The 27,934-nt window shown below is 42.1% G+C and overlaps 1 protein-coding gene across 3 annotated transcripts in view; it reads left to right on the top strand.

Moving 5' to 3' along the window:
- The window catches only part of PLCB1 (phospholipase C beta 1), a 684,602-nt gene that overhangs the window by 513,622 nt on the left and 143,046 nt on the right, over positions 1 to 27,934 (top strand). For all 3 annotated transcript variants that reach the window (XM_080813475.1, XM_080813477.1, XM_080813476.1), the window contains exons 11-16: positions 902 to 1,059; positions 11,749 to 11,831; positions 18,296 to 18,380; positions 19,893 to 20,070; positions 24,024 to 24,091; positions 25,954 to 26,050. In XM_080813475.1, coding sequence (XP_080669601.1) covers positions 902 to 1,059; positions 11,749 to 11,831; positions 18,296 to 18,380; positions 19,893 to 20,070; positions 24,024 to 24,091; positions 25,954 to 26,050 — 669 coding nt within the window. The remainder of the gene's footprint in view (positions 1 to 901; positions 1,060 to 11,748; positions 11,832 to 18,295; positions 18,381 to 19,892; positions 20,071 to 24,023; positions 24,092 to 25,953; positions 26,051 to 27,934) is intronic.

A 27,934-nucleotide genomic window follows, 5' to 3' on the forward strand; every position in this document is an offset into this window, starting at 1 on the left:
GTTAAGTTTTGAAATTGGGAAATGTATGTCCTCCAACTTTATTCTTATTTTTCAAGGTTGTTTTGGCCCTTGGGGTCCTTTACATTTCCGTAGGAATTTTAGGATCAGCTTGTTAATTTATGTAAAAAATCCAGCTAGGAGTTCTATAGGAATTTAACTTGTAAATAAATTTGGGCAGCAGTGCATCTTAGCAATATTAAGTCTTATGTTCCATGAACATGGGTTGTCTTTCCACTTATTTAGGTCTTCTTTAATTTTTTTGGCACTGCTTTATAATTATTAAAGGATATGTTTTACAGCTCTTTGTTACATTTAAGTTTATTCCTAAAAATATATTCCACTTTTGAAAAGAAAATATTCAACTCTTCTAAGCATTTGTTCCTTGGACAAACAGGGCATAAGTGTTGATTTACAACAGAATAACCTTAAAGATCCAGACTAAAAGACTGAGTTTTGAGTTTTAATCTTAGATCTTCCACTTACCAGCTATGGAAACTTGGGCCCACAAACTGCTCTCTGCCATTTTCATTCTCTGAAAATAAATATTTAAAAAATAAAGGTAGTTATATAGAGAGGTTTTTATGAAGATTAAATGTAGTAATACATGTAAGGTGAGAACTATAGTGGGCACATGGTAAACAGTTAGGAAACATGAGCTCTCGTTACTGTTAGAATGTTCTTTTCCTTCTATTCTCTCTTCCCTGAAACTGCTGCTAGGGAGCCCCAACTACCTGTGGGATTATGCCACTAACATCTGGTATGTTGAGCCAGAAGGTTGAGAATAACTACACAAGCTCTTCAGCTCTTTGATTTCCCATCGTTAGAAAGATTTTCTAGGAAGCCCTCCATGTCTTCCTTGCTTTGTAGGATTCTAAGGATCATTTTGTTGATGCTTTTACAGCTGGCCAGTTGGCTGGAAATTCCTCTGTCGAGATGTATCGCCAAGTGCTTCTGTCTGGTTGTCGCTGTGTGGAGTTGGACTGCTGGAAGGGACGGACTGCTGAAGAGGAACCAGTAATCACCCACGGGTTCACCATGACAACCGAAATATCCTTCAAGGTAGAGTGAATAAATATTGCTCATAGAAGAAACTAGGGAGGGGCACCTGGGTGGCTCAGTGGGTTAAAACCTCTGCCTTCAACTCAGGTCATGATCCCAGGGTCCTGGAATCGAGCCCTGCATTGGGCTCTCTGCTCAGCGGGGAGACTGCTTCCCTTCCTCTCTCTCTGCCTGCCTCTCTGCCTACTTGTGATCTCTGTCTGTCAAATAAATAAATAAAACTTTAAAAAAAGAAGAAGAAGAAACTAGGGAGACCTGAACCCTTTTGGGTAAAGCTTCCTAAGAAAGTACCAATGGTTATAATTAAGTCCATGGCTACTAATCATCTTTGCAGTTTCAGAGGCTAAAATTTAGTAGTGTATTAGTCGGTAATTAGCATCATGTCATGGGGAATTGTGGCGTCTTGGGAGAAGTGTCTTAGAGAGGACTTATAAGATTTGGGCTTATATTAGGTGATTTGGGTGAGGGTTCAAGAAAGTAAGGTTCAGCTATGGATTGGGTAGAACCAATAAGCAGAACTAATTCTGTGATTGGTTACCTTAATAAATCCTATCTAGGAGGTAAGATTAAAGCTGTAATTGTTAAGAGACTTCAGCCATCCTTATTAGCCAGGAACGAGTGTATGTTTGGTCATCTCCCTTCTCTTTCCACACAAGGCTCCTTCCTACATCATAGAGGGCCTAACACTCATGCATATGGACACAGAAGCCCGAATATCCAAGTTATGTTCACATCCCCTGAAAAGAGCCAACCCCAGGAGCTTGGAATAATTTGGGTGGGGGAATTCTGGGACTCTAGGGACCCAGAGAGCAATCTGGGAAGAGGATATATGGGCTATAGGGGAAATGTGCTTTTTTACTGACTCAGGCTTCTCACCTCTTTGGAAGTAAACTAGAAAAGAAGGGCCAGAGGGCAACCTCTAGAGCACAAATCCCAAGGCATGACCCCCATTACCTGTGTTAGCTGGGTCTCAGGACAGAACTGGCTCTGGGTCACAAACTCTTGCCCTAAGCAACCAAGAAAATAGTCCAAGTGTGTGGATAGCTAAGGTAAGAGGGTGGGGGGACAAAGCCATTGAAAATGGGGTGGTCAGAGTGCTGAGAGGCCAGAATGTTGGAGAAATTATATGTTAATGTCCCCAAGATTGGTGGCAAATCTTTGGATAAAGAAGTGAGATACTTGCCAAAGTCTTCGCTGAATGAGGGGAGGCTCAGTAAATGGCACAAGAGAGGAAGTGGTAAAAGCTGGTTGGAGTGCCTTATGAGAACTAGGCACTCAAAAGTAGCATTGGGAGCAAAAAAACCCCACTTCCCAGTGTTTGGCCCCAAGGCATCTGGGATGTGAGAAAATAAACAGCATCACTTGAGGGAGCAGCAAAAGAAAAGCAGGATTGTCAAGGGACAACCAGATTTCACTTGAGATGAATGGATTTCCTGATCAAAGGTACTATATTTGATAGTAATAAAAATGCATTCAGAAGTGATACCATTAGCACCTTAAAATCTGCTCTCTATGTTGTGTTTAGGGAATTTGACTTTTCATGATTTCTTAAACTTAGGCTACAGCCCAGTAATGAGAGACACATAGCATCCTTCACTAAATTTTACAATAAAGTTTAATATGAAGGTGACCTTCATCCTGATCAAATCTTTACATTTACATCTGCTCCTGAAAGGGAACACTCAAGTTCTTTTGGTTTTCTTTAATGGAAAGATCAATAGGTTTTTGTTTCATTTCCATAGTCACCCATTCTCCCAGCTCCTGCCATTGTCCTTTGTCAGCTCTCTAAAATATCAACCCCTGAACTCACGGGACTTTTTAAGAAAAGGTAGGGCACAGATGACCCTGATGTGGAGTGCGTGCAATTTGGGCTCATCTGGCTGTTGATGTATGCAGATAATTCTGGGAAGGGAGACACCACATTCTGATGGAGCCATGACTGCTCTAATGACCTTGTGAATTGACCCAGTACCAGGAGGGCCTCCCACCCCTGCTCATGGTCCCCTTGGAGTCCATGGGGAGTGATTATGTATTTTTTTTTAAGATTTTATTTATCTATTTGAGAGAGAACAAGCAGAAGGAGAGAGAGAGACAGAGAGATAGAAGCAGACTCCCTACTGAGCAGGAAGCCTGACATAGGACTCGATATCAGGACCTGGAGATCATGACCTGAGCCGAAGGAAACAATTTAACCTACTGAGCCACCAGGGCATCCCACAATTATATATTCTTGAAAATTAATAATCCTCAAGGTTCTTTGAGTTCTGGGGTAGAACGAAGGAGGGCGTTGGCTGGAGAGATAAACACCAAGCACATTCTAAGGCATATTTCTTTTATGTAGAGCATTGGCTTCTTGATCTCAGCCACCAAGTCAGTTTAGAGGGACTCTTCCTGTGCCCTCATCTATCAAGCAGTTCCTCAATCACATCTGTGGTCTCAGAGTCACAGGCTGATTGGACATCTCTTCCTGGGCTGGGGAAACATAACTTCTCCACCACATCCACACATCTGGGGACAGATATAGATACTAGAAGACTAAATCTAGCCCAGAATACTGCTTCCTTTCTCTGCCTGACAGTGGTGGGGGTAGGGGGGTCAAAGGGAGGAGGAAACTCGTCTCCCCAATGGTTGGCTTGCCCAGCTATGCTTCTTGCTAATGCACATTTGCAGGATGGATTATTCTTGCAAAGATGTGGGTCGGTGGTGGTGGTGGGGAGGCTAGGATGGCTGTGCATAGTAAAAATGCCAACCTGGTTTGTGGACAAAGAGTAGGAGCTCTCTGCATCAAGGCTAGGACTGGGGTGAGGCTTAATGCGGCACCTCACTTGCAAAATTTGAGGAGGCATTTGCCCTCCTTGTCATGGACATGCAGAGTTAGCACCCGAGCAGGAGTGTCTCTTTATATTTTGCACTTAGACCCTTCCCTTGCCTCAACACAGCCCCAGCTTGCTCTTCATGGTCAATGGCACAGAGTCTGCTTTTCCAGAAACCACTGTGTATGTGACTTAGGAAGAAAGCGTAAGAGAAATGGGGGACAAGATCCTTTGTGATCCACCCCCCCACTTTATTCCTTCCCCCTCACTCACTTGGCTGCAACTCAACTGGTCCATGCTGTTCCTTTTTCAATTTTTTAAATATTTTATTCATTTATTTGGGAGACAGAGAAAGCGTGAGCAGTGGGGGCGGGCAAAAGGAGAGGGAGAAGCAAACTCCATGCAGAGCAGGGAGCCTGATGTGGGGCTCAATCATGAGCTCATGACCTGAGCCAAAGGCAGACACTTAACAGACTGAGCCACCCAGGTGCCCCGGGTCTGCTATTCCTTGACCATGCTAGGCAGGTCCTATCTCATAGCCTTTGCACAGACTGTGAGGCTCTGTCTGGCAAGTTCTTCACCCAGGTATCTGCATGGCTCCCTCTTACCTCCTTGAAGTCTTTCTGAAATGCCACCTTCTCAAAGAGGTCTACTACGACCACTCTATTTAGTACTGTAATGAGCCATCACACCCAGCCCCAAACTCCCGATACAGTCCCCAGCAGCGCTTTGTTTTTTCTACCTACCAAGTGGCACTTATCACCTCCTATCACTCTGCTTCATTTACTTCATTACTATGTATCTTGTTTTTATCTGTCTCCTTCTAGTCTTCTACCAGCATGTAAGCACCACAAAGATAGAGATCTTTGTTTTGTTCCCTGATATGTCCCAAGCACTTTGAAAAGAATCTGGCATGTAGTAGGTGCTCAATAAATGTGTGTGTGTTTAGTGACTCTTCCCATTCCCAACCAGATAGACAAATTACAGCATAGCTTTTAATTTTAGTCTTTCTTGTCTTTGTCCATCAGATAAATGAAATTTTTTTCCTCCTTTTTAATGTATCAAAGCCCACATATGATATACTGGTGGGCAGTGAAAAGATTCTCTGAACGTTTGCCGGTTTAGGCTATCCTGTATATTTGGACCTGACTTTCGTGGTGCAATTAGGCTGTATTCTGTTGCCACAGCACATACTGCAAGAGCAAAATGAACTGATTGCAAAAGTTCATCATTTTTATGTCACACCATTTATCTGCTCTCCATCTATGTAATCTGAAAAGCTTCTGTGCGACATATCCCCAAAAGCGCAAGTTCCTATGGGCATTTACTGCCTGTTATTTCTATGGGCCAAAATAAAAGGTTATGTTCTGAGAAAGGGGACATGCTGTAACTCAGCATCTTTATGGAGGACTTTTTATTTTGCACTCTAGATTTATTTATTATTTATCTCATATATCTGCTGTTCTGTTTTCTTGCCTCACTGCCTTAGCCTTTCTGATGGTTATGAAATAGTCATTCGCCACTTGGTCTTCATTCTCTCTCTCCTACTCCGTCTCCTTCCTCCCCCACACTAAACACCACCACCCCCGGCCCACTCCATCCCCAAACTGCTCCATTTTCTCCCCTCGGGCAGCTCCTTTGTTACCAGCAATTGTTTAAGGTGGATAAGTGGGCAATGTGATAAAATTGATGATGAAAATATATTAAATTTGAGTATGTGGTTAAATCGAGCATTTCTGAAAATAAAGCTCTGAGAAAAATAATAATTTAGGATGCAATTTAATAGCTACATAGATGGTCCCATAAAATGGATATCCAGATACATCCTGCTATCATCCACGAGGGCTAAAGAATTTCAAGGGCATTTTTTCCCACTGGAGGTTAGTAATTGAGCCATATGGTTTATAGATTATTGAATCCAGTGTTACAAGTTCCTGAAAAACAGTTTTGGCTTAATAAGGAGCAGTTGAGCAGTCAGGTACTTTTAATCTACTGTCTGCTAATGATAGCTCAGATGTAAGAATCAAACTTAAATCTTAGAACAGTTTTTCTCATCCTCAATGATCATGCACACCATACAAAACATTCCTACACCATTTAAAAATGAAAGTTCTATAGAAGAACTTCTGAATTTTTCAGGTTGCTCCTGACTACAGTTATTAGAAGAACTCTAGTAAGTGCTTTCTTTGGCTTTGAAGGTTCAAAAAGCTTTCCTATGCCAGTGGCTGAAGTTACAGTGATGTGGGAAAGATGGACAAGTAGGAGGGGGAAAGGATGGGAGGAAAAGAAAAAAGAGACTATAGAATGCATTTCTGGAGCTAAGGCCAAGGTTTTGATACCAGCTCTCCTGCAGACTGGCTACAAGAGCCTGGAGAAGCTCCCTTACCAGACCTCGCCTCTTTCATCTGAGGACACAATGGAAATGATAATAGCGCTTACCTTCTAGGGTTGTTGTAAGCATTCAGACACCCTACTTAATACCCAGACATTGCTTAGAACAAGATTTGGCATGCAGTGAGTGCTCTGTACATATTAGCTATTAATACTATATTGAAATTTTTAAAACCACCCTTTAGCTTTGTTTCTGTAAATGTAATGATTGTGGTATTCCATATGCAAAGGGTATTTATGAAGTCAGGACTGTGTGGAAGGATTTGAATTAAGTCAATTTCAAGGCTGCCTCGGTAGAGACCGTAGATGCCCTCCACACACAAAGCCTTATATCCACTTCTAGGAAGAAACTCGGAGCCCAAACTAAACACAGCCCAGCCTTGGTTAGAGGCCCAGTGGGAGCTGAGAGGGGTGTCCTAAGTCAAGTGCAGAAGACCAGAATGCCAGAGGCAGGAAGAGGGGAGAAGTGGGAGAAGCTGCCAGGAAGGTCCAGGGATCCCAGAGCACAGCTGCTGTTCAGGCTGTACCAGCATCCCACCTGTGGAAAGAGAGAACCAGAGGCAGGGAGATAAGAAGATGGAGGAAGGCACAAACTCCCTACACATCTGAGAGTGGGCCCAGAAAAACACTCATTTCATTTGCCAGAGCTAAAGAGAGATAGCCCTTTGAGTAGAAGCAGGACACCCACTTTCTAAGGGAGAGGGGGTATATTTCTCACTTACTTTCAGGCCTGACTGTCATTGGCCCAAATGCTCATGGGGCAGGTCTACAGTCAACCTTCATTAATAAAGGCAGTTGTAGGAATTCTCAAAGAGCCACAGACAACAATCATCAGAAAAGTTATCAACGACTAATTACACTTGTATATGCAATTCTATGTTTGAGAGATTTTTTTTTCTTTAGGGGAGCCTGGGTGGATCCGTCGGTTGGGTGTCTGCCTTCCTCTTGGGTCATGATCCTGGGGTCCTGGGATCAAGCCCTGCATTGAACTCCTTGCTTAGTCAGGAGCCTGCTTCTCCCTCTCCCTCTGCCTACTGCTCCTCCTGCTTGTGCTCTCTATCTCTCAAATGAATGAATAAAATCTTGTAAAAAAATTTTTGTTTTAATTAAAAAATGATTTCTCTTTAATGCAACAATCAACCTTGATTGGAAATGTTGGCCATGAGATTGTTAAAGTTAACTGGGCTATTGAGTATGGAATCAATTTTCCAACTTCTTTGAAACAAGATAACATTTGCCTGTGGTTATAAGCTTTGCTTAAGTCACAGATCAGACTAGCCAAGGGGTTGACTGACTACCTTCCACACACCGCATTTAGCCCGTCACCTGTTTCTTTGCACGTATCAAGGCAAAGTTGAATAAATGCCCTAAAAAACCATACAGACTAAAGCCTAAAATACTTACTCTCTGGCCATTTGTGAAATGTGTGCTGACCCTTGTAGTGGTCAATAGAAAATTGAATTGGGATACAACTAGATAAATGATGTTTCTCTTCTGTTAAGAATGTTCAGTTCATTCATTTACTTGAAAATATTTAGTGAGAGTCTGGGCACCTGGGAGGCTCACTCAGTTAGGCATCTGTCTTCAGTTCCAGTCACGATCCCAGCACCCTGGGATCCAGCCCTGCATCAGGCTTTTAGCTTAGTGGGGAGTCTGCTTCTCTCTCTTCCTCTGCTACTCCCCCTGCTGTGTGCTCTCTCTCTCTCTGTCAAATAAGTAAATAAAATCCTTAAAAAAAAATTTTTTTTTATGGAATGTCTAGGATATGCCTTAACACTTCGTAAGTCCTAGGGACAGAGCCGTGGGGAAAACTGTCTCCACGAAGCTTGTAGTCTAGTGGGAAGAGATAGACCAATATAAACACACAATACGGCACATGGAGATATGCCCTTTAAGGCAACATCAGTAAGTATTGAAGGAAAAGGGGGGTAAGATGTGCTTTTGCAATAGGGTGGTGGGAAAAAGTCTTGGGTAACATGATATTTAAGCAGAGACCACCACCCCCAAAATTAAGAAAGTGAGTCTTGCTTTCAGGTAAGAGAATTCCTAACAAAAGTAACAAAGATGAACAAAGAAATGAAAGAGATGAACAGAAATGAAATCCTGCTTGGCACATTTGAGGAAAAGCAAGAAAAGATCAATAGACTATATCTGGGTGAGCAATGGGAAAGGAAAAGGTGACGAATTTAGAGAGATAGCAGGTGCCAGAGCTAATAAAGAATTTGGATTTCATTCAGCGAAACAGAAGGCCAGTGAAGGGTTGACTCTAAAGGAGTGAAATCATCTGATTCATGTTTAAGAGCAATCACTCTGGCTGTGGTGTGTGATGTTAGGGGGAAATGCGGAAGCCTCTGCTGGGTTTTGCTGCAGTAACAGGACCGCCCGCCCGGCCCCCACTCCTGCCCAGAATCTCAGTGGTTTAGAGTCACAAATATTTATTTATCATTCAGATTAGATGTTAGCTGTTGCTCTGATTGATACTGTCTATATTCCATATGGGAAGAACAGCTCAATCTGGGATGTCACTGGGCTCACGGCAGAGGGGAAAGAGAAATGACAGAATCACAGCATGGGGGAGGGGGGGCAGGGGCGCCTGGGTGGCTCAGTCAGTTAAGTGGCTGCCTTCAACTCAGGTCATGATCCAAGGGTCCTGGGATCAAGTCGCTGTGTCTCTGTCAAATAAATAAATAAAATCTCCAAAAAAACACTTAAAAAAAAAAAAAAGAATCACGGGGTGGTTCTTAAAGACTCTGGGTTCAGTATGTTATTTTCACACACATTTCCATGGCCCAAACAAAGGACATGGCCATGTCAGTTGTCAACAGATTGCACAGGCAGGGGTGGTGAGTATGTGGGAACAATGATGACATCTATAAAAGCAGTTACTGTACAGGTTTGGGGGTCAGGATGTTACAGGTAGACATGCTGAGATGTGGTTATATTCTGGATAAATTTGGGGCTAGATTGCTGACGATCAAAAGATACGAGAGAAGAAGTCAAGAATGGCTTTAATGTGTTTTGCATTTAGCTGATACAATAGGGCCAAATTTATGAAATCAATAAAATCCAGTTCCTCTTTATTCACACCTAACACCACTTTCTGTGTGATATCTATTTGCAGTTATTTTGAGGGCTTTGATCTTTGATGGTTAAAGTCATTAGCTACCCGACTGTTACTGGAGAGGTTAAGATCATGAACTCTAGAGTCAGGTAAATTTCCCTGGAGTTTCTTGGATTCTCCTCTTTGTGACCTTGGGCAAATTGGTTGATATCTCTGAGCCTCCCTTTTATAATCTGGGCTGGTGGATAATGTTTTCCTTAGAGAATGTTTATGGCATGAGTTAAAATAGGTGTCTGGAATGCTCATGTAATGGTAGCTCTTGTTTGTATTAGTAAGAGTCTAATAAGAGGGAAGGTTTAAGGTGAGTGGGGAGGGAGGCACCAGCTCAGGAAGAAATCTGAGTTGATTTAAGAATCTATTTCATCATGAGATGGATGGATCCTTTACTTTTTCTCCCTGGGTCCTCCCAACAGGCTTGTGGAAGGAGGCTTATCACCCTCACTTTACACATCAGCAAGCCAATGCCCAGAAGCACTGAGTGATTTCTCCCAAGGTCACACAGTTTGTAAAGCTAGGAAGTTAGGATTCAAACGCACGCCTGTTTGAATCTGAAGCTTGTCCTCAAGTAAATCAAGAATTTCAAGTCTTGGTGTTGCTTGCTATTTAGAGTACATTTATTTTTGATGGCATCAACTATCATAAAAGTTAAACTGATAATGCACGAAAGGCAATCTGTGAATTCACTTCTAAGAAACAGAGTGGATCTTTTGCTCTGTGCAGGCAAATCCTTCTCAGAGGATATATGCAAATGTAGTACAGAATTAGAAAGCCTTATTTATACTCTGGGACTGGGGGAAGTAGCTTTCTCACATAGATATAAAGAAAGCAATGCATTGTTTAAGGAAGATAGAGAAGATAGTGGAAAAGTCTCAGGCAGAAGGAATGAAAGTAGAAATCCCTACTTGAAAAGAATAAACAAAACTAAAAACCGAACATATGAGTATACCAGTTCAATAAGGAAAACATATTGAAAACCTGGTGCCCAAAGCTGGTTGGGCATATATTACTTTAGTTGATCAAAGATGAAAAATAATTTAGAGAAATGCAGGAGACTATAAAAGTATTCACTTTCTCTAATTCAATAATTTCCCTTCTGAGAATTCATTCCCGGAAAGTAATTCAAAATACTGGGAAAAAAAAATGGAGATGTTCTTTGTAGAACTGTCTGAATGATAGCTCTTTAAATATGTCTGTCCAACAGTTGGGTTAGGGTTAAATCAATTATGATACAACTGCTCCTTAGAATTTTATACAGCTATTAAAGCCTATGACTTACACATTCTTTAAAGATACAGATTGAGGAATGAAGTAATAATACAGGCTACAACATGGCTGAATCTCAAAGGCATGTTAAATAAAAAAGGTGCTGGAACATAAAAGGCCACCTGTCGTATGATTCTGTTTATAGGAAATGTTTGGGATAGGCAAATCTAGGGAGACAGAAAGTAGATTAGTGGTTGCCTTGGGCAGGGTGCATGGCAGCGGCGTGGGGAAAGGGAAAATGGGAAGTGACTGCTAACGGGTACATGGTTTCTTCTGGGGGTGATGAAAATGTCCTAATTTAGATTGGGATGATGGTTGCACAGTCCTGAATATGCTAAGCACGGTCCAGTGGTACAATTTAAATGGTCGCATTGTATCTCAGTAAGGCTACATCTCAATAACAATGTTCCAAAAATATGAGTATTTACTATAACGAAAACCAAGTTGTAGAAATAAACGAAAAACAAACTAGAAGTAAATATAACCACATACCAACAGTGGTTTGGTTCAAAGGCTGAATGTATGGGTGAAAATGTATGGTTTCTCTCATCCAAATTTTTTCTGTGATTAGATTTCTTCTTTTATATATATGTAGCAAATAGAAGAATGATTGTCTTTTATAATTGTGTCTCCCTCTCCACCAACCAGTCTTCTTTCTTTCTACTTTGTTAAGTCACAAATCGGAAAATTTAGGGGCATCTGGGTGGCTCAGTGACTGACTCTTGATTTCCCCTCAGGTCACGATTTCAGGGTCCTGGGATCAGCCCTTCATCGGGCTCTGCGCTCAGCAGGAGTCTGCTTCTCTTTCTCTCTCCTCCTTTCCCTCCACTCCTCCACCCCGGCCCATGCTCGCGCTCTCTCTCTCTCTCTAAAATAAATAAATCTTAAAAAAAGAAAAGAGAAAAGACAAGGAAAGAAAAGAAAAGAATCAGAAAATGTACAGACCAGCAGCTTGCACAACCCCTTCGGGCCACTTCAGGTCTTTCCCTACAATTCTATGAATGAAACAAGCAACGACGTTACTGGGTGTAACCCCAAAGGGAAACATATATACACGTTAGAATTCTGGTATATTGAATACATGCGTGTTCTCGTTTTTAGGAGGTGATAGAAGCAATTGCTGAGTGTGCATTTAAGACGTCACCTTTTCCAATTCTGCTTTCATTTGAGAACCACGTAGATTCGTAAGTAATCCACATGTTCACTGGGGAGTCTTTTTCCCCGAAATGGGCATGTTTAATAATTGTGCACCAATTTAAGATTACTTGACATTATTAATGGTGTTCCTCATTGATGTTATGTCTTAAGTGTCATGTTTTCATCAGCATATGTTGGGATTCACTCGCTTAAATCTCATTAACATTACAATAATCCACTGGACTTGGGGAACCTAGTTTCAGGCCACAGGATTTTAAAATGAAGGACTCCTCTTTTTGCAACGTTGTGGAATAATACCATATCTCTCTCCCAGTGGGCCACTTTTATAATCCTCCTTCAGTAGCCCATCTATTGCATGCAAATTTGTAGTCTGTTTTGCTGCACAAAAATGGCCAGTTCCGAGCACACTGAAGCTGGTGGAGGGAAAGCTTTAAATTCTGTCCCACTGTCTGCATTTACACAGAACCCAGACCACCTCATCTTCTCATTGGTTGCTTTTGTTTGTTGGTCTCTGTAAATATGGTCCTATTTCAAAAATAGCCTGCCCTTATCGCTGAGCCACACAAAGAAAAGATACTTTGACTTAACTCTTTTATATTCATTTTATCACAAAATGCCAGAGTAAGATGCATTTACATCTAAAATATGGGCATTAGTTTACCCTATAGTTATTCAGTTTAAAGTGCTTTGAAATGAAAGAGTCTTCTCTACGTTGACTCAAAATTCAAGAAACTAGAATTCTAGTCCATGGAATGAATGGCTGAAGACAGCATAGTAGTGACCACCGTTACTCAAAAGAATATTTGTGATGCCCCATCTTTCATTTCAATGATCCAAGCCAGATTTCTCAACTAAAAGCCAACAGCAAAAAATAAATAAGTAAATAAAAAATAAAAGCCAACAGCACCTGTGCTAATGTGGCTAACGGGTTCTTTTTTTTTTTTTTTCCTACCCTTTTTCTTACTGGAAGTCTTTCCCAGGCCACTGATTGATTCCCTTTGTCCAACTAATTTGCAATACATGCTTCAATTTACTTATTCCTTAAGAATTCGTTAAAATCTTGAAAGAAACACTTTGGTCATGAGCAAATTTCAGCCTGAGGAATTTCCAAGTGTTTAAATGTGATCATCGGTTATTGTGATCATGGAGAAGGGCTTTGTCTGCAAGTAACCAATTTTATAATTATCTGTATTTCCAGTTTGCCCTCAGGAAATCCATATTACATTTACCAGCTTGTGGTTCTGTTGCACTGGGAAACAGTCAGCCAATGAATGATTTAATCATTTGGCAGATAGTTTTTCTAACACTTCTGAGGGGCAGTTCCGGAGAGAAGAATTGATTCTGTTTCATTGCTATCTCTCTTCGAACGAAAGGGAACGTCTCTTGAGTTCCTGTATTTAATACCTCATTTGCTGTGACCACCCTGGCTTGCACATGAGCGTTTTCTCATCTCTGCCTATCCATCTGTCATTGGGCTCTAACAGTCCTTTAACACTTTTCTTTCAGGCGTTGTAGTTCCCAGACTTGTTGATGTATTATGTCCTTGTTTGAGAAATATCTCTAAATCTAGCACATTTATGGCCTTCAAGAAATGTCTCTATATAAATTAGACAAAATGGAAAGCTAGAGTTCCACTCTTGTTTCCCACCTGCCTCATTGAACTTTCCTATAAGGGAATCAGAGAGGTATCAACAACCATCACCACAAACATAGTAACAGCTAATATTTATTGAGTTTATATTATGTGCCAAGCAGCCTTACCGGTATAAGGCCATGCAACCAGAAACCCGGGGGCTCCTAAGAATAAATATTATGATAATCCCTGTCTAACAGATGATGAAACCGTGCCCCAAAGAGAGTGAGTAATTTACCCAAAGCCAGGCAGCTAAAAGGTGACTGAGCTGGGATTCAAAATCTGGCCGGTCTGGCTTCAGAAATCACAGGTTTCACCAACACTATCCTCACACCTAAGTAGAGCCTTCAGAATAATCGAATTAAGACAACCAGAGCCTCCGCAGAGCAACTGTAAATGTTCGCTTTTATGTGGCTTGTGATCCTTAACCACAGAACATTTTTTGTGGTTTTCAACACCAAACACACAGAGGGCCAAAACAGGGCATGAAAACCAAACCTTGCCTTGTACACAAGAGCAAAAAAGACAGTACCGTGATACTGTCCTTCCTGGTTTAAAAATGAGATATTTTGCTCTTAAAGGTTTCTTAATAATTCATAAGTCACAGGAGAAAACCGGAAAACAACTTTTCCAGGATGCCTAGATATTTACCCCAAACCATGGAGATTAAGTCGATGGCAGTAAAATAGTAAGATAGTGAGGTCTGTTGTGGAGGAAAGCTGTTTGTTTCATGTTTCCATGATCCTCGAGCTTCGCATGTCAAAATCGCTCAGCTTCAATCCTCTCCTGGGGGGATTATCACACACCCGAAGAAAACTCATAAGCTTTTTGCCTTTGCTGGTAAAACCCCGTGTTTGACTCGTGGGCCAGCTCACCTCGTAGCAGAACCCGGTGCAGACATCATTCTTCACTCGCAGCCCTCTTTCCCACTAAACCTAGAAATAAACTTCAGGATCCTTCGCAACACAGTGACCAGGAGAACACCCCCACCCCGAAATAATCCATCACCTATCTGCCATCTCTAGTGGACCATTTTATTCCCCCGTGTCCTCTGTCTACAAAATGTTAGATTCAGAAGTGTGGCTCAGGCTCCTGTGAGCCGTACCTCCAAAACAAACTCACGGCGGAAGAAAGGAAGAAATCCACTGGATTTTTCTGATTTTCCCCTCCAAGTACTTGAAATTCCCCATCTCTGTACGAACAACAAAAGGAGATCTGCCATTAGCTGCAGGCACCTCATTCGTCCCCCATGCTCTGCCAGAATCCCATAAAATGCAGATTCCTAAGCCTCAGTCCCATACCCCATTTTGAATTTGTAGAAATAAGACTTTGAAATCTTAAAAAAAAAAAAAAAAAAGGCTGTAGCTAACTCTGATGCTTCACGTAATTTGTGAGCTAGCATTTTCATTAAAAGAATTCTACACCAAAGTCAAGAAAGTAACCCCTAGCTCTAGTTCAGCCACAAGTAATGTGAGATTTGGGACAAGGTCCTTAATTTCCAGGGGTTATAGCTTCCTCCGCTATGAAGGAGGAGGTTGATTCAGTTCAAAGGGGGATTTACACTATCACGTTTTGTGAGGCACAGTCCTTGGTTGGAAAATTGGCCACTGGGCCTGAAGCCTCTACTTGAAGGATATGTGACTATGTCCAGATGTGCCCACTGTGGCCTGAAACTCAAAACGTATTTGTGAGTATTTCCTGTCATTTCGTCTCTACCGTAGCTGACAAGGATGCCCTGAGCGCCTCAGGATGTTTTTGGTTTTTTTTTTCTTGCTAACGGCAGTGTGAATGTCTTTCATTTCTGCAGTTCTGACCCACAAAGTTGCTTTGTTTTCCTCCGACTTTGTTCACTGTGCTCTCTGCTCTGACTCGGTTCCCTGCCTGGTATGTGTGTGTGTGCCTGTGTGTGTGTGTGTGTGTGTGTGTGTAGAACAGCCTGAATACCAAGTAGCCCATTTTACTTTTCTTGAAAACTCCCCTTTGTTCTCTTCGCCTCAGTTGATTTTGAGGCAAATTTGAAAACATCCGATTAAGTCCTTGTTCTTGAGCGCTTGATCCGTGGCCCAGCAGCACCTGCCTCATTGACAAGCTTGGTAGAAACACCGAGTCGAGTCAGCTGGCTGGCTCGGTCGATAGAGCCTGCGACACTTGACCTCAGGGCCGTGAGTTCGAGCCCCATATTTTGGGTAGAGTTAACTTAAAAAAAAAAAAAAAAGGAAGAAATGCAGAATCTCAGGCCCCAAGCTGATGCTGCCTAGAAATTATCATTTTCTTAAGACCCCAGGTAATTCGGATGAAGTGTCAGAGCTTGCATTAAACCCTGTGGTCCACTAACTATACTGTCATCAGAGCAGCCTGCCAGCTTGTTCCAAATGCAGGTTCCAGGGTTCCTCTCCCAATTCAGTGAATCAGGGCCTGGCCCTCAGCCCTACCGCCCACAGCCCTAACAGCCCAGGTGATTCTTTAGTGGAATCAGGCAAGATTTTTGCTCCAGCAAAATCCTTCTTAGGCCCTGGGTTGGGGACAATCTGATGAAGGACAGGGGACTCTACCTGTCACCTGCTTAGGGACACCTGGAACATCACCTCAGAATCCCTCCACTGATGTGAACATGGTTCTGCTCAAAATCCTGAAAGCAGGGAATTGGGGTGAAACTCTCTATGCCAGGTCTCTGATCAAAGGAACCTGGGGCTCCCAAGTTCCAACACTCAAGGAAAATGTCATCTCCTTCAGCACCTGTTGACTTATTGTAATCTATCATAACAGTTCTCAAACTTGAGCGTGCATCAGAATCACCTAGAGGGTTTGTGAAGACCCCTATGCCCTGCTCCTCCGGAGATTCTGACTCAGCATCTGCATTGGAAACCTTGAATCTGCATTTCTGGCCAGCTCTGGGCGCTGTTGATGCTACTGGTCCGTGGACCACACTTGGAGTAGCAAAGCTCTGTGACACCGAGTAGTGTCTTTCTGTGAAAATAAAATGAAGGGTTTGGGCAGTTTCTCCCATGCAGCCTGGACCGTGTTGGCCGGACACAGGTGGACTTGTCTCAGCCACAGCTGCAGAGCTGTTTGGCTTGTCTGAGCCCCCGAGCTGGCTGTTTTTTTTGAGCAACAGTATCTGAACAGAGGATGCCCAGGGCCGTTCTGACAGATCAGCTACCTCTCTGCTTGCTCCCCAACTTCTCCTGACTTGTCCTTAAACAACCACCCCCAGGCTTTCCAGGATCAGTTCTCTGGGTGGCAAGTTCTCTCCTCTCCCTGATCCTGGTGAGGAGGAATCTGAGGGCTGCATCAGCCACGCAGTAAAATCTCCTGTGGGTCAAGGAAGGACAACGAGAAGGTGGGAAGTCATTCTGCAGAGTTTTGCAAGGGCTCGAATCTCTTCTTTGCCTCTCCCTGAAGTTACAACAAGGCAGTGACTTCGGGTTTCCACTTGAACCCCAGAGAAGTCCCTGGATCCCCAAAATATATGCCTTTAAAAAAGGATATAAAAAATGGTTTTCCCTGTGGATCATTGCAATACAATTTGAATCCCCAGAGCACCCCCTTCCCAGGGGTGGAGAGGGTGGGGAACCAACCCATGATCCAGGCTTAATAGTTACAGAAGAGAGAAAGAAAATAAGAATCACATTTTATAATCGATTTGAATTGTAGTAAAGAAGGCTTTTTTTATCACTCACTTATTCTTACTACAATCCCAGTTCTGCTAAAAATGTATTCACATTACAGCAGGCAGAGGCAACTATTGGAAATCAAGTTTGACAGCCTGTAGATCACACTCACAGTTCATAAAACCCAATGGAATTGGATACATTTAAAATGATATTTAACATTCCACATGAATAAGAAAAAATAATGTTATTGCTTTTTAAAAGGTCAAAGGAAGCAGGAGCATTGAAAGATGCCGATGTTCCCTCACATCGACTGGATTTCTGTGTTAGCAAGTGCACACGTCGTCCAGGCGAGCCAGCCCTAACCCTGGATCATCTTACATCTGCCCCACTCTTTGAACAGGTCGAAGGCATTTGCATCCATTACTCCACTTTATCTGGGCACCTTCCGTCCTTTTCCAAGAACAGTTATTATCCTCATTTTATAGATCCAGAGTGGTTGAGAGCCTGGAGCTCATCTCAGAAAAACCTGCAGTTCCAGGCTTTGTCTGTCAGACCAGATTCCTCCTGACCCACAGGCAGGCTGACACCAGCTCTCCTGCCCTACTGTGCACATAAGAGGTGTGGACACCTTTCCCCAACAGGCCTGCTGCTTTTATCTTTCCTCCAGGATCCCCTCCCAAGTAGACACAATTCTGCCTGACAACCCTTCTGTGTTTTGAGTGTGTCAAATGTCTGTGTGTGTGTGTGTGTGTGTCTGTCTGTCTGTCTCTCTCCCTCTCCCTTTCTCTCTCTCCTCTCCTCTCTCACCTCCTTAAAAACACTCCTCCTCAGCCTAGATCTCTGCAGGTTAGACAAACCTCAACTGATAGTTCACCCAGAGTCCTGGATAAGTTCTGCCCCCAAAGTCTTACAACTGACTTAGAATCAGGAAATTGAACAACAGGGACTGAGTCCATAATCCTGAGACATTCCAGAACCCAGTGACTGGCAACTGACCTGCTATGCTCCCCATCTGTGTCTGTGGAGGCCAGCCTTGGGAATAGCCTTTGTGTCTACCTGCCATGTGGTAATCAAATTCGCAGAAGTCAGAATAATAAACCAGGGGTTTAGAATGATAAATACTAATCCTGAAGGGTAAGATGGGGGAATCACCTCTTTCTATAATTCATAATATGTAGTAAGCCTGACCAAACTCTTGAAATAATCCTCCTCGTTTGCTTTCTTTCTCTCTCATTCCCCTTAGCCCAAAGCAGCAAGCCAAGATGGCGGAGTATTGCCGACTGATCTTTGGAGATGCTCTTCTCATGGAACCACTGGAAAAATACCCAGTAAGCAGTTTCAAGGTTTACCCCTGAAGAAATATCCATATTCATGACTGGAGTTTTGGGTTCTGGTGGGGCGGAGGTGGGGGGAAGGCACGACTTCCTTACATCCTTTCCATGTTTGTGTTGCTCAATGAGATTGATTCAGTTGATAATGAAGTCTGACCAGGAGGAAACTGGCATTGTGCCTGCTGAGGGTGGACGACATGGCTGTGTCCTCTTCCTGCACTCCCCGTCTTCCCCTTCTCCCTCTGACAGACGTGACTGGCAGGACCACAGAATTCCAACAATCACAATCAGTCGCGGAAGTATTCCGGGCACACGGGGCTCTGATCACAAACCAGGAACCTCATCACACCCTATGAGAGAGATGTTTCAGCAAAGCGGGACATGGCAGGTGGCACCAAGACACCCCCACCTGGCCTTGCATCCCCTCCTCACATCCTTGCATATGCCTGTTCTGGAAGTCGGGCCTCCTCTTGACCTGACAGCATCCCTGCTTTGGGAAGGAACACAGTAGGAATATCTCACAGTCGCCTCTCCCCTCCTGAACCCTTTTTCCCAGTCTCCACACATTATTACATGGTTTCATACCAAACCACAGACTCCTTGCAAGCAAAGAATAAAGGACCAGCATAGGAGAGTTCACTGAACTTTCTAAAAATAGCCCATCTGGCGACTTGCACACATGCTCTCTGATACAATATCTAACAACCCTTTCGTGGGAAATTGATTTTCTCATTAGCCGTGCAAGCTTGAAACACAAGAAATAAGCCTTGCAAATAAGGATAGCTTGAATCTCGGGGCTGCAAGGAAATGTGAAGCCACCAGCCAACTTCCGCTGATGCCAAGGACATGTGCGGCTTAGCTCCCGAGTTCCATGGCAGGAGTTGGGGGGGGGGGCGTGGAGGGGGGCGGCGGGGTTGCTCTTTTTAAATGCATCTGAAAGGTTGATTCTACATGCTTGCTTGGAAGCTCCTGTCTTTACCAGTCCTTCCTGGCAGACACTGCACTAACTGGCTTCCTTCCTTTGAGAATCTAGGACAGGGCCTTCCTACCGGTCCTGAATCAAAGTGGCTGGATTTATGGTCCACAGCCAACTCATGAACCTTTGGATTAGCAAATCTCCCAATACGTTTCGATGCTCTTATTCATGGGGATTTCGTTGTGGAAAAAAATAAGAGTTCGGTCATTAAAATATGCCTTTCATGTGAAAAAATAAAGAACTGTGAAGCAGCTAGACACAGCGCAGTTTACTGGACTGGACTGAAGGCAGTAATGAGTAATCTAGAAGCTCTTGGTGTCCAACACCATCCTGGGGCTTTGGGGAGGGAGGCTGAAAAAAAAGGGGCAATATTTTTTTTTTAAGATTTTATTTTTAAGTCCTCTCTACTCCCAACACGGCCCTCAAACTCACCACCCCGAGATCAAGAGTTGCACATTCTGCCAACTGAGCCAGCCAGGGTGACCCTAAAAGAGCAATATTTTTACAGAAGGTGCCTTTTCTTTTCCCATTAGCTGGAATCTGGAGTTCCTCTTCCAAGCCCTATGGATTTAATGTATAAAATTTTGGTGAAAAATAAGAAGAAATCACACAAGTCGTCGGAAGGAAGTGGCAAAAAGAAGCTCTCAGAACAAGCCTCCAACACATACAGTGACTCCTCCAGCATGTTCGAGCCCTCGTCTCCAGGAGCCGGTGAGGGATTGGCGGGTTCTTGTTCCCTATTATGCATGGGTTTCAGAATGGCTGCCCTAACTTAACTTCAAAGGACTTTCAACATTCCTATTTGGACACACTTTAAAACTGTTGGATATCTATTTCTGCTACCAACTGGGTGGCTTCGAGCTATCTGCAAAGTCCCTCTCACTGGATAGTCATGGGACACAGGACATAGTCCCAGGACGTGGTCATTTGGAGGAGCCATGATTCCGTCTAGCACATTGGCCAAATAATCTTCCAAGTGACCACGTGATTTTAAGCTTCTCAAGGGCCATGATTCTTTAACATTCACTCGGGTCTGGGCACAAAGATGTTCACCAGATGTATTCTCATTGATGCTCTGCTGAAGAGTTCTGGGCAATTCCACTTATCCATATTTTATAGATCTCTTTTAAAATGTAAAAAGGTAAAGTTACTAGAATTTTCTGTCAAAGCTCCTAGGCAATGCTTAATATCATTGATTTTCCTTTTAGATTTAAGTCAGAATAGATTTTTTTTGTGGCAGATGAAGAAAGAATTAATTCCAAATGGTCATCCCATTTCCTCTGAATTACTTGTCATTTAGTCTGATTTCTCTTTTAGCTTTAATCAGAATCTCAGCAGTCTGAAAAGGACATTAGGAAGCTCTCCTGATTGGAGGGTGAGGAAGGGGAGGAAGCTGGAAGCTTGAACCTAGGAAGTTTTTCAATGAAAAGCTTAACTAACATTGGAGTGATCACTTTGATAAACTGGCAGTATTTACACAACCAGAACCGACACATACCCTCTGCCCCAGGGAGTCCACTCCTAGGCATATACCAGGCAGAAGTGTGTGTAGACAGTCATCAAGAGAGATGCAAGGAATTGCTTAATACAGCGCTACTCACAACAGCCCCAAACTGGAAACTAACCAAATGCCATCGACAGATAAAGAAGTTGTAGGGTATTCGCACTGTGAAATAATGTGCGGCATTAACAATCTACGTTTGCACACAAGAATAGGGCTGCATCTCAGAAGCATAATGTGGAGTGAAGGAAATCAGATACAAAAAAGTGTCCACCATATTTCCATTCATATAAAGTACAAAAATAGGCAGAAGGATCCTATGCAGTTAGAAGTCAGGAAATGGTGGTAGAGAAGTGGTAGAGACACTGGTTTTATTTTGTTTCTTGCTCTTGGTAACAGTTACTAAGGTCTGTGTAGTCCTCGCGAATTCACACTCTATACATGTACAAGTATGTATACTTCTCTGTATACCTATCATACATCAATTTAAAATTTTGGGAATAATTTTTAAAATTAAAATATAAACTTTAGGGCAATGGTGGGGTGGTGGGTAGGTTGACCAAGACACTGATTTATCTTTTTTTTTTTTTTAATTTTTTCATCTCAATGGCCAATATCTTTTACGGGTTAGATAAAAATCCTTATCAACAGATATTATACAATTCTTTGAAAGGTTTTATGGGAGGATAGTTTTTGAATGTGTATTTCTTTTTTTTTTTTTTAAGATTTTTATTTATTTATTTGACAGACAGAGATCACAAGTAGGCAGAGAGGCAGGTAGAGAGAGGGGGAAGCAGGCTCCCCACTGAGCAGAGAGCCCGATGCAGGGCTCGATCCCAGAACCCTGAGATCATGACCTGAGCCGAAGGCAGAGGCTTAACTCACTGAGCCACCCAGGCGCCCCTTGAATGTGTATATCAAACGTTATTACCCATTTCTGATTCTCTTCTCAAAAACAATTTTGTTCCCAATATGAATGTTCTTATTGAAGATTTGGGGCCATTGTTGTTAAGAGGCCACATATTTCCTAGCGCAGTTCTTGAACCTCTTGAATCTAGGGAAGAAAGCAGATCTTCCTTTGCATGGAGAAATTTGTTTTCCTGTGTGTGTTCCCACTGCCAGTTCCGTCCCTCTTATTAACTGGATGTGTAACACAAATAACGATTTTTACAGGCAGTGAACATTATTGCTTAATACAGAGAAAGAGCAGCAATCTGTTCGTGGTTCAGTAGATTTCCTAAGCCAGCCCCACGGTCTGTTGTGCAATCTTTCTTTCAACGGAAAATTTTGGACATTGGAATATGTAGGTAGGCTCTTGAATAATGAGCGCTGTTAATTGACCATTTGGTTTGTAGTGGTCTCCGGTAATGGGAACTCAAGTAACTTGAAAAACATGCAATGGCTCTTATTTCAGAACTAGTTTGTTTATCATGGCCCCTGTTGGTCAGGTGCCTCTCCCAAGATCAGACCTTTGCCGGTACAGTTGTCTTAAAGAACTACGATAGAGTAGATTTTTTTATGGTGCAAGGCTTTAGGGTCTTAAGGTGGCTCCAGGGTCCCTCCAAAGACCAGGGCTCTACTCATAGAGTAAGGGAAGACAACTTTCTTTCTTTCCCCCATAACCCAAAGAATGACCTGATAGAATATTTGAAATATTGGTGTATTGGTGTATTGTTAGTCCTGTGAAGCATTATGTAAATGGTTTTGCCAAACAGTTTTAAATTACTCTATAGAAAGAATCCCCTCTCTAACTAAAAAGTAACTGGTTAAAAGATCTTGCAGCAACACATTTGATTATTAAAAAAAACTTGAGGGCCAACTTCCTAAAAGAACGTCTCTAATATGCATGTGTTTTCTATCCAAAATATAATGGATTTATCTTATTAACTAACACAATATCAGCATCATAAAGTGGCTGCAAGTGCTTTCTTTTAATAAACAAGCCATAAATAATGATTTGTTGGATCCAGAAATCTTTTCCTTCTGAAGCTAGTTCATGAATACGTTGCTCACTGCTGTCATTCAGTAATTGATTGAACTCTGTCAGCCAAATGAAAACATTTATAAGCGTCTTTGAAGACATGTTGTGGACCCTGTGTCATTTATATAGATTAAACCAGGCGGCAAACTTCCGGAAGGTTTGATGGGGAGGTCCTTTAAAGTGCAAGTTGCCTCATTGTTGAGCCAATATTGCCACCTACTGGAACCCTTCTGTTATTGCCCCGTGTGAATGCCGGAAGGTAGTAATCAAATCAAATAATGCCTTCTGTAGTATTTTACTTGAAACTCTTTTTGCATAACTGATATTATTGGGTCTGCCTGAGTCCCAGAGTGTGGAAGAAGTTAATACCTCATGATAGTATGAATATTCAAAAGCAGAATCATCCACCAAATCTTCGGAGAGGAAAAAGAATCCATCGAAATGACTGTGTATCAGCTAAAGACGAGGCTGAAGTATGTTGTGATTGAAGTAGATTTCCATGCATCATTATGTTAAGGGTTCATGCATTTTATCCTGCTTTTTAAAACAGACATTGCCATTTTCGAAGATAGGTGCATTGCCTAGAGGATAATCGAATAAGCCTATGGGCAAATCATAGATCGAGACAATACAGGGTTTGTGTAGTTAGGCATGCTGCCACAGCCCCACTCTTTTTGTCCTAGCTCATGTCCTTGACCTTTACGGTGAGGTTCTGTATGGCCTCAGAAAAGTGGCCACAAAGTCACTGAGCACTGGCTAAGCATCACAAGAAGAGTCAGGGTCCAGAAAAAGAGGGAAAAGTGGGAACAGGATGGTTTATCCCTTTTCGGGTCATTAAGACCCTGAAAGACAATGTACACATCTATCTAGGATGTGTGTGCCATAGAAAGCTAACTGTAGGTGATGCCATATATTTTTTTTAACTGATAAAAAAGTTAAGCATTTTCAACAGAATGCTCGCATTTCACATGACATTCGCAAATGAAACTTGGAGAAAAAAAATCCATATTCAAAATCTCAGTCTAATTCTCTGTGTAATTAATAAAATTTAACTATCCTAAGGAATAACTTTAAAACCATGAGAGGTCAATATCCAAGGATATTTTTTGACAATGTAACTGTTAGTATGTTCTTCAAATCTTCAAACCTGTTGCCTCATGATCTGTTATTAAAATTTGACAGGGGAAGCTGACACTGAGAGTGACGACGACGACGATGATGATGACTGTAAAAAATCTTCAATGGATGAGGTAGGTATCTAGGGACTGACTTCTGGTCACAGAGGCTCTTCTAATGCACGCGTGCAGGTGGCGCCATCTGAATACAGTTCATGGTCACCTTCTGCCATCTAGTGGTCAAAGGAGTCATGGTTCACTTTTTTAGCTACCCAGTTGGAAAATGAAAATGCATCCTGGGGTCACTAAAGGAGTAAACATGGCATTGAGCAAAACTCTTTGTAACGAACAATGCTGCTGAGACTGTCTTCCATCAAATGGGGTATATAGAGGGTGAATTCAAAACTCATGACATCCAACCACCCGCTTCGATTAAATGGATTGTCAAATGACCCCAAATCCCGAGAAGACACTGGATTTGGGAGAAATGTCCAGAAATGTGACGTGCGTTCCATTATTGTAATTTTGGAACCACTAGAGATCCTTATTGATGTAAGCTCAAACATCCCAAAGAACCTCATCAGCTCAGAGATAGTGATTGCCCAGAATCTAGAAGTGAATCTGGGATTGGCCAATTGGAATTTTAAAATTTGTTATAGCAAGAGTCTTGGTCAAAACGTTTACCCTGAATCTGCTTTCAGATATATTGGAAAGCATCTGTCTCAAGAATAAATAATGAATAATAAACGATTCTTACAGGATGTTCTTCCTCTGGTACTTACTCCTTTCCATGTAGTCTAAAGTTTTGATTTAATATGTTCCTCTACTAAATTTCAAGATAATGTCCAGGAGGAAAACTATTAATATGCCTGGTAGAGTAGTTCTGCCTGATAATTATTTCAGTTGCACATAAGTTTTATCACTGATTCTTGATCATTTAAAATTGTCTTACTAATTGGATGGTCCATTTGCAAATGGATATTTCCCAATTAACATTTAACCTAAATATTGCTACAGGAGTTTTATAAAGAGATTGTGTCTGCATGCATTCTGTCTTCTGAAAATGGGAGAAAATATTAGCTCTGTCTACAGAGGTCTGTCCACGCCAATACTGCAATATGGCTTTTCTCTTTCATTTAAAACTTTATCAGAGTGATCCATAATAGCTAATAATAGCGAAAGTAACATGAGGTTTTACTATGGGACAGGTTCTGTTCTGAGCTCTTTCACATCAAATAACGCATTTAATAATTCCCAAAACTCTGGAAGCTATTGGAACTGGTTTTATTCTAATTTAACAGGTGAGAAAACTAAAGCACAGAGCAGTTAATTAATTTGCCCAAGATTGCACAGCTTCTAAGTGGTGGGCTTGGGATTTGAAATTGGGCAATCTGGTCCCAGAATATGAGCTACTAACCTGAACGAACATTTGTAAAGAAAAGCAGTAGCTGTTCACCCACCCCAACCTATTTCCACAAGGCAGTTTTTTTTTAAAAACCTTTTTTTGAGGGGAGGAGTTCACTGGCAGTCACCTACATACTAATTTTCAACTTGTACAATGACTTCCTGATTTCTTGATGTATTAACCTTAGACATCAGCTAAGGAATTTATGCTGTGACAGGTGAAATAGGGCTCAGTGCTTCTCAGATTGTAATTTGTGTCTGAATCACCTTAGTAAATTGCAGATTCTGTTTCCAGAGGCCAGTGGCCGCAGGGGGCTGAGAAGTTGCATCTCTAACAAATTCTCAGGAATGCTGATGCTGCAGGTCCCAGAGCACACTGGGACCTGCTCCTCAACCTCTCTCCTGCCACCCCACACTTGCCTAACCTATGAGCGAATTTTCTCCTGTGATGAACTTTCTATTGGCAATAACCATTTTCGGAAGAGGGGGAGAGATGTTCTCTCTCGTGGGTCCCTTCACCATTGCCCTGGGACATATAACCCTTGGTAACGTAATGCTGACTCTGGGAATGTTATTTTTAATTCTGCTTCCAGGGGACTGCTGGGAGCGAGGCCATGGCCACCGAAGAGATGTCTAACCTGGTGAACTATATTCAACCAGTCAAGTTTGAGTCATTTGAAATTTCAAAAAGTAAGTTTTCCCTGGAGTTTTCCCTAATGGAGTATAGAGTGAGTATCTTCTCAATACAAGGTAGTTAGAACAAAGAATGTTACCCTTTATAGAACTCTTCTGGAAAATCTTGAATACCTGCTTGGGTTGACCATCAAAACCATGTGGGAAGGTATTCCATGATGTTTCTTAGTAGGGCTGTAGACCACCATGGTTATCTAGAAGATACTAGAGTATAGCTAATTGAGAATCTCAACAACGTAATGGGCTCCTTCCATTAAATAAGGGACAGGATTGAAATAAACTATTTACCTGTTCCCCAGCAGGGGAGCAGCCAGAGAGGTGGTGAGCCCTAAGGACTACAATGGAACCCAGTCAGTCAGTTCAGCCACATTCCGTTTGTCCAGCCTGTTTGAGAACATTAATGTCACATCATTTTGTGTTATTCCTTCATCCAATACACATCCATACTGGATGCAAAGAAAGAAATAGCATCTTTCCTCTACCTAAAAAAAGAGCCCTTTTATGAAATTGTCCTTTTTTTGATGAAATGTAAGATGCTATCAGATGAAGAGAATCCTTGGGACATTTTAGCTGCTTTTATGAGTGTGCTTGTAAAGGCTGAATTTTTGCTTAAACGTAGCAGCCTCTGATAAAGCGTAGTTTTATATTTACATCAAAATCTAAGCTTCTACCTAACACACCTATGTGTAAGTGTGTAATTTCTCCCGAAGAGACTTAACTTAGCGGTATATAGTATCTAGATCTCTGCAATGAGGAATTTAACTTCCAGTACAGTTTATATATAAATATTTCAAAATTTTCTCTGATTTTTTTAAGTACTGATGCATCTTACGACAAGTTGTTCAGTTTGAAACGTCCTAAAGTAGTTATTTTTATATTTCTCTAACTTCTGTTGGCTGTTACGAGTTTTCCTGATTCATGAGTCGAAAGCTCCTAGTCAAGTAGCCAAGTTGAGAAGGGACTGATGCATTGACATCCTTCAGAAACCTGGTAACAGTGGCACGGGCCGAAGGTTGACCAACAAGTACTTTTCTCCTTGTGTTTTCTGTCATTTTATCACTTTTGTAAAAAGAACACTGCACATACGTTACAAAAACACCTACTAAATCGACAGAATCTTAATTAGCAGTCTTGCTTAAATAACTAGTCATATGAAAATAGCTTTCTGATGGCCCAAAATAAGAGAAGTAAGGTTTTCCCGGAGAGCTGATTAAACTTGGGGAAAATAAGAAGATGGATAAAAGCGTCTAGGAATGACTTAGGAAGAAAAATGAGGCTTTAAATTGGGCATCAGAGAGGGAAAAATACCTCAAAGGTAATCTTAAAAAAAAAAAAAAAAAAACTGAGAGCTAGGGGCACCTGGATGGCTCAGTAGTTTAAGGTCCTAAGCATCTGCCTTTGGCTGAGGTCATGATCTGGGAGTCCCAGGAGGGAGCCCTGGGTCAGGCTCCCTGCCCAGCAGGGTGTCTGCTTCTCTCTCCCTTTCCCTCTGCTCCTCCCCTTCTTATGCTCTCTCTCTCTCCTGCTGACTCTCTCTCAGAAAGAAAGAAAGAAATCTTTAAAAAAAATTTTCTTTTTAAATAAATAAAGCTGGGAGCTGTCAGGGTGCCTGGCTGGCTCAGTCAGTTGAACGGTCAGACTTGGTTTCAGCTCAGGTCACGATCTCAGGGTCCTGGGATCGAGCCCCGCATCCGGCTCCCTGCTCAGCAGAGTCTGCTTGAGATTCTCTCCTTCTACCCCTCCCCCCACTTGCCCACACGCTTTCTATCTCAAATAAATCAGTAAAATCTTTTAAAAAATAATAAAAATAAATTTTAAAAAGACCCTCAGAGTTTTCTAAGCTCCCTGAATGACACTTGCCACAGTACTGTGTGGGACACT

Source organism: Martes martes (assembly GCF_963455335.1).
Source record: "Martes martes genome assembly, chromosome: 9".
In the NCBI taxonomy this organism is placed as follows: Eukaryota; Metazoa; Chordata; class Mammalia; order Carnivora; family Mustelidae; genus Martes; species Martes martes.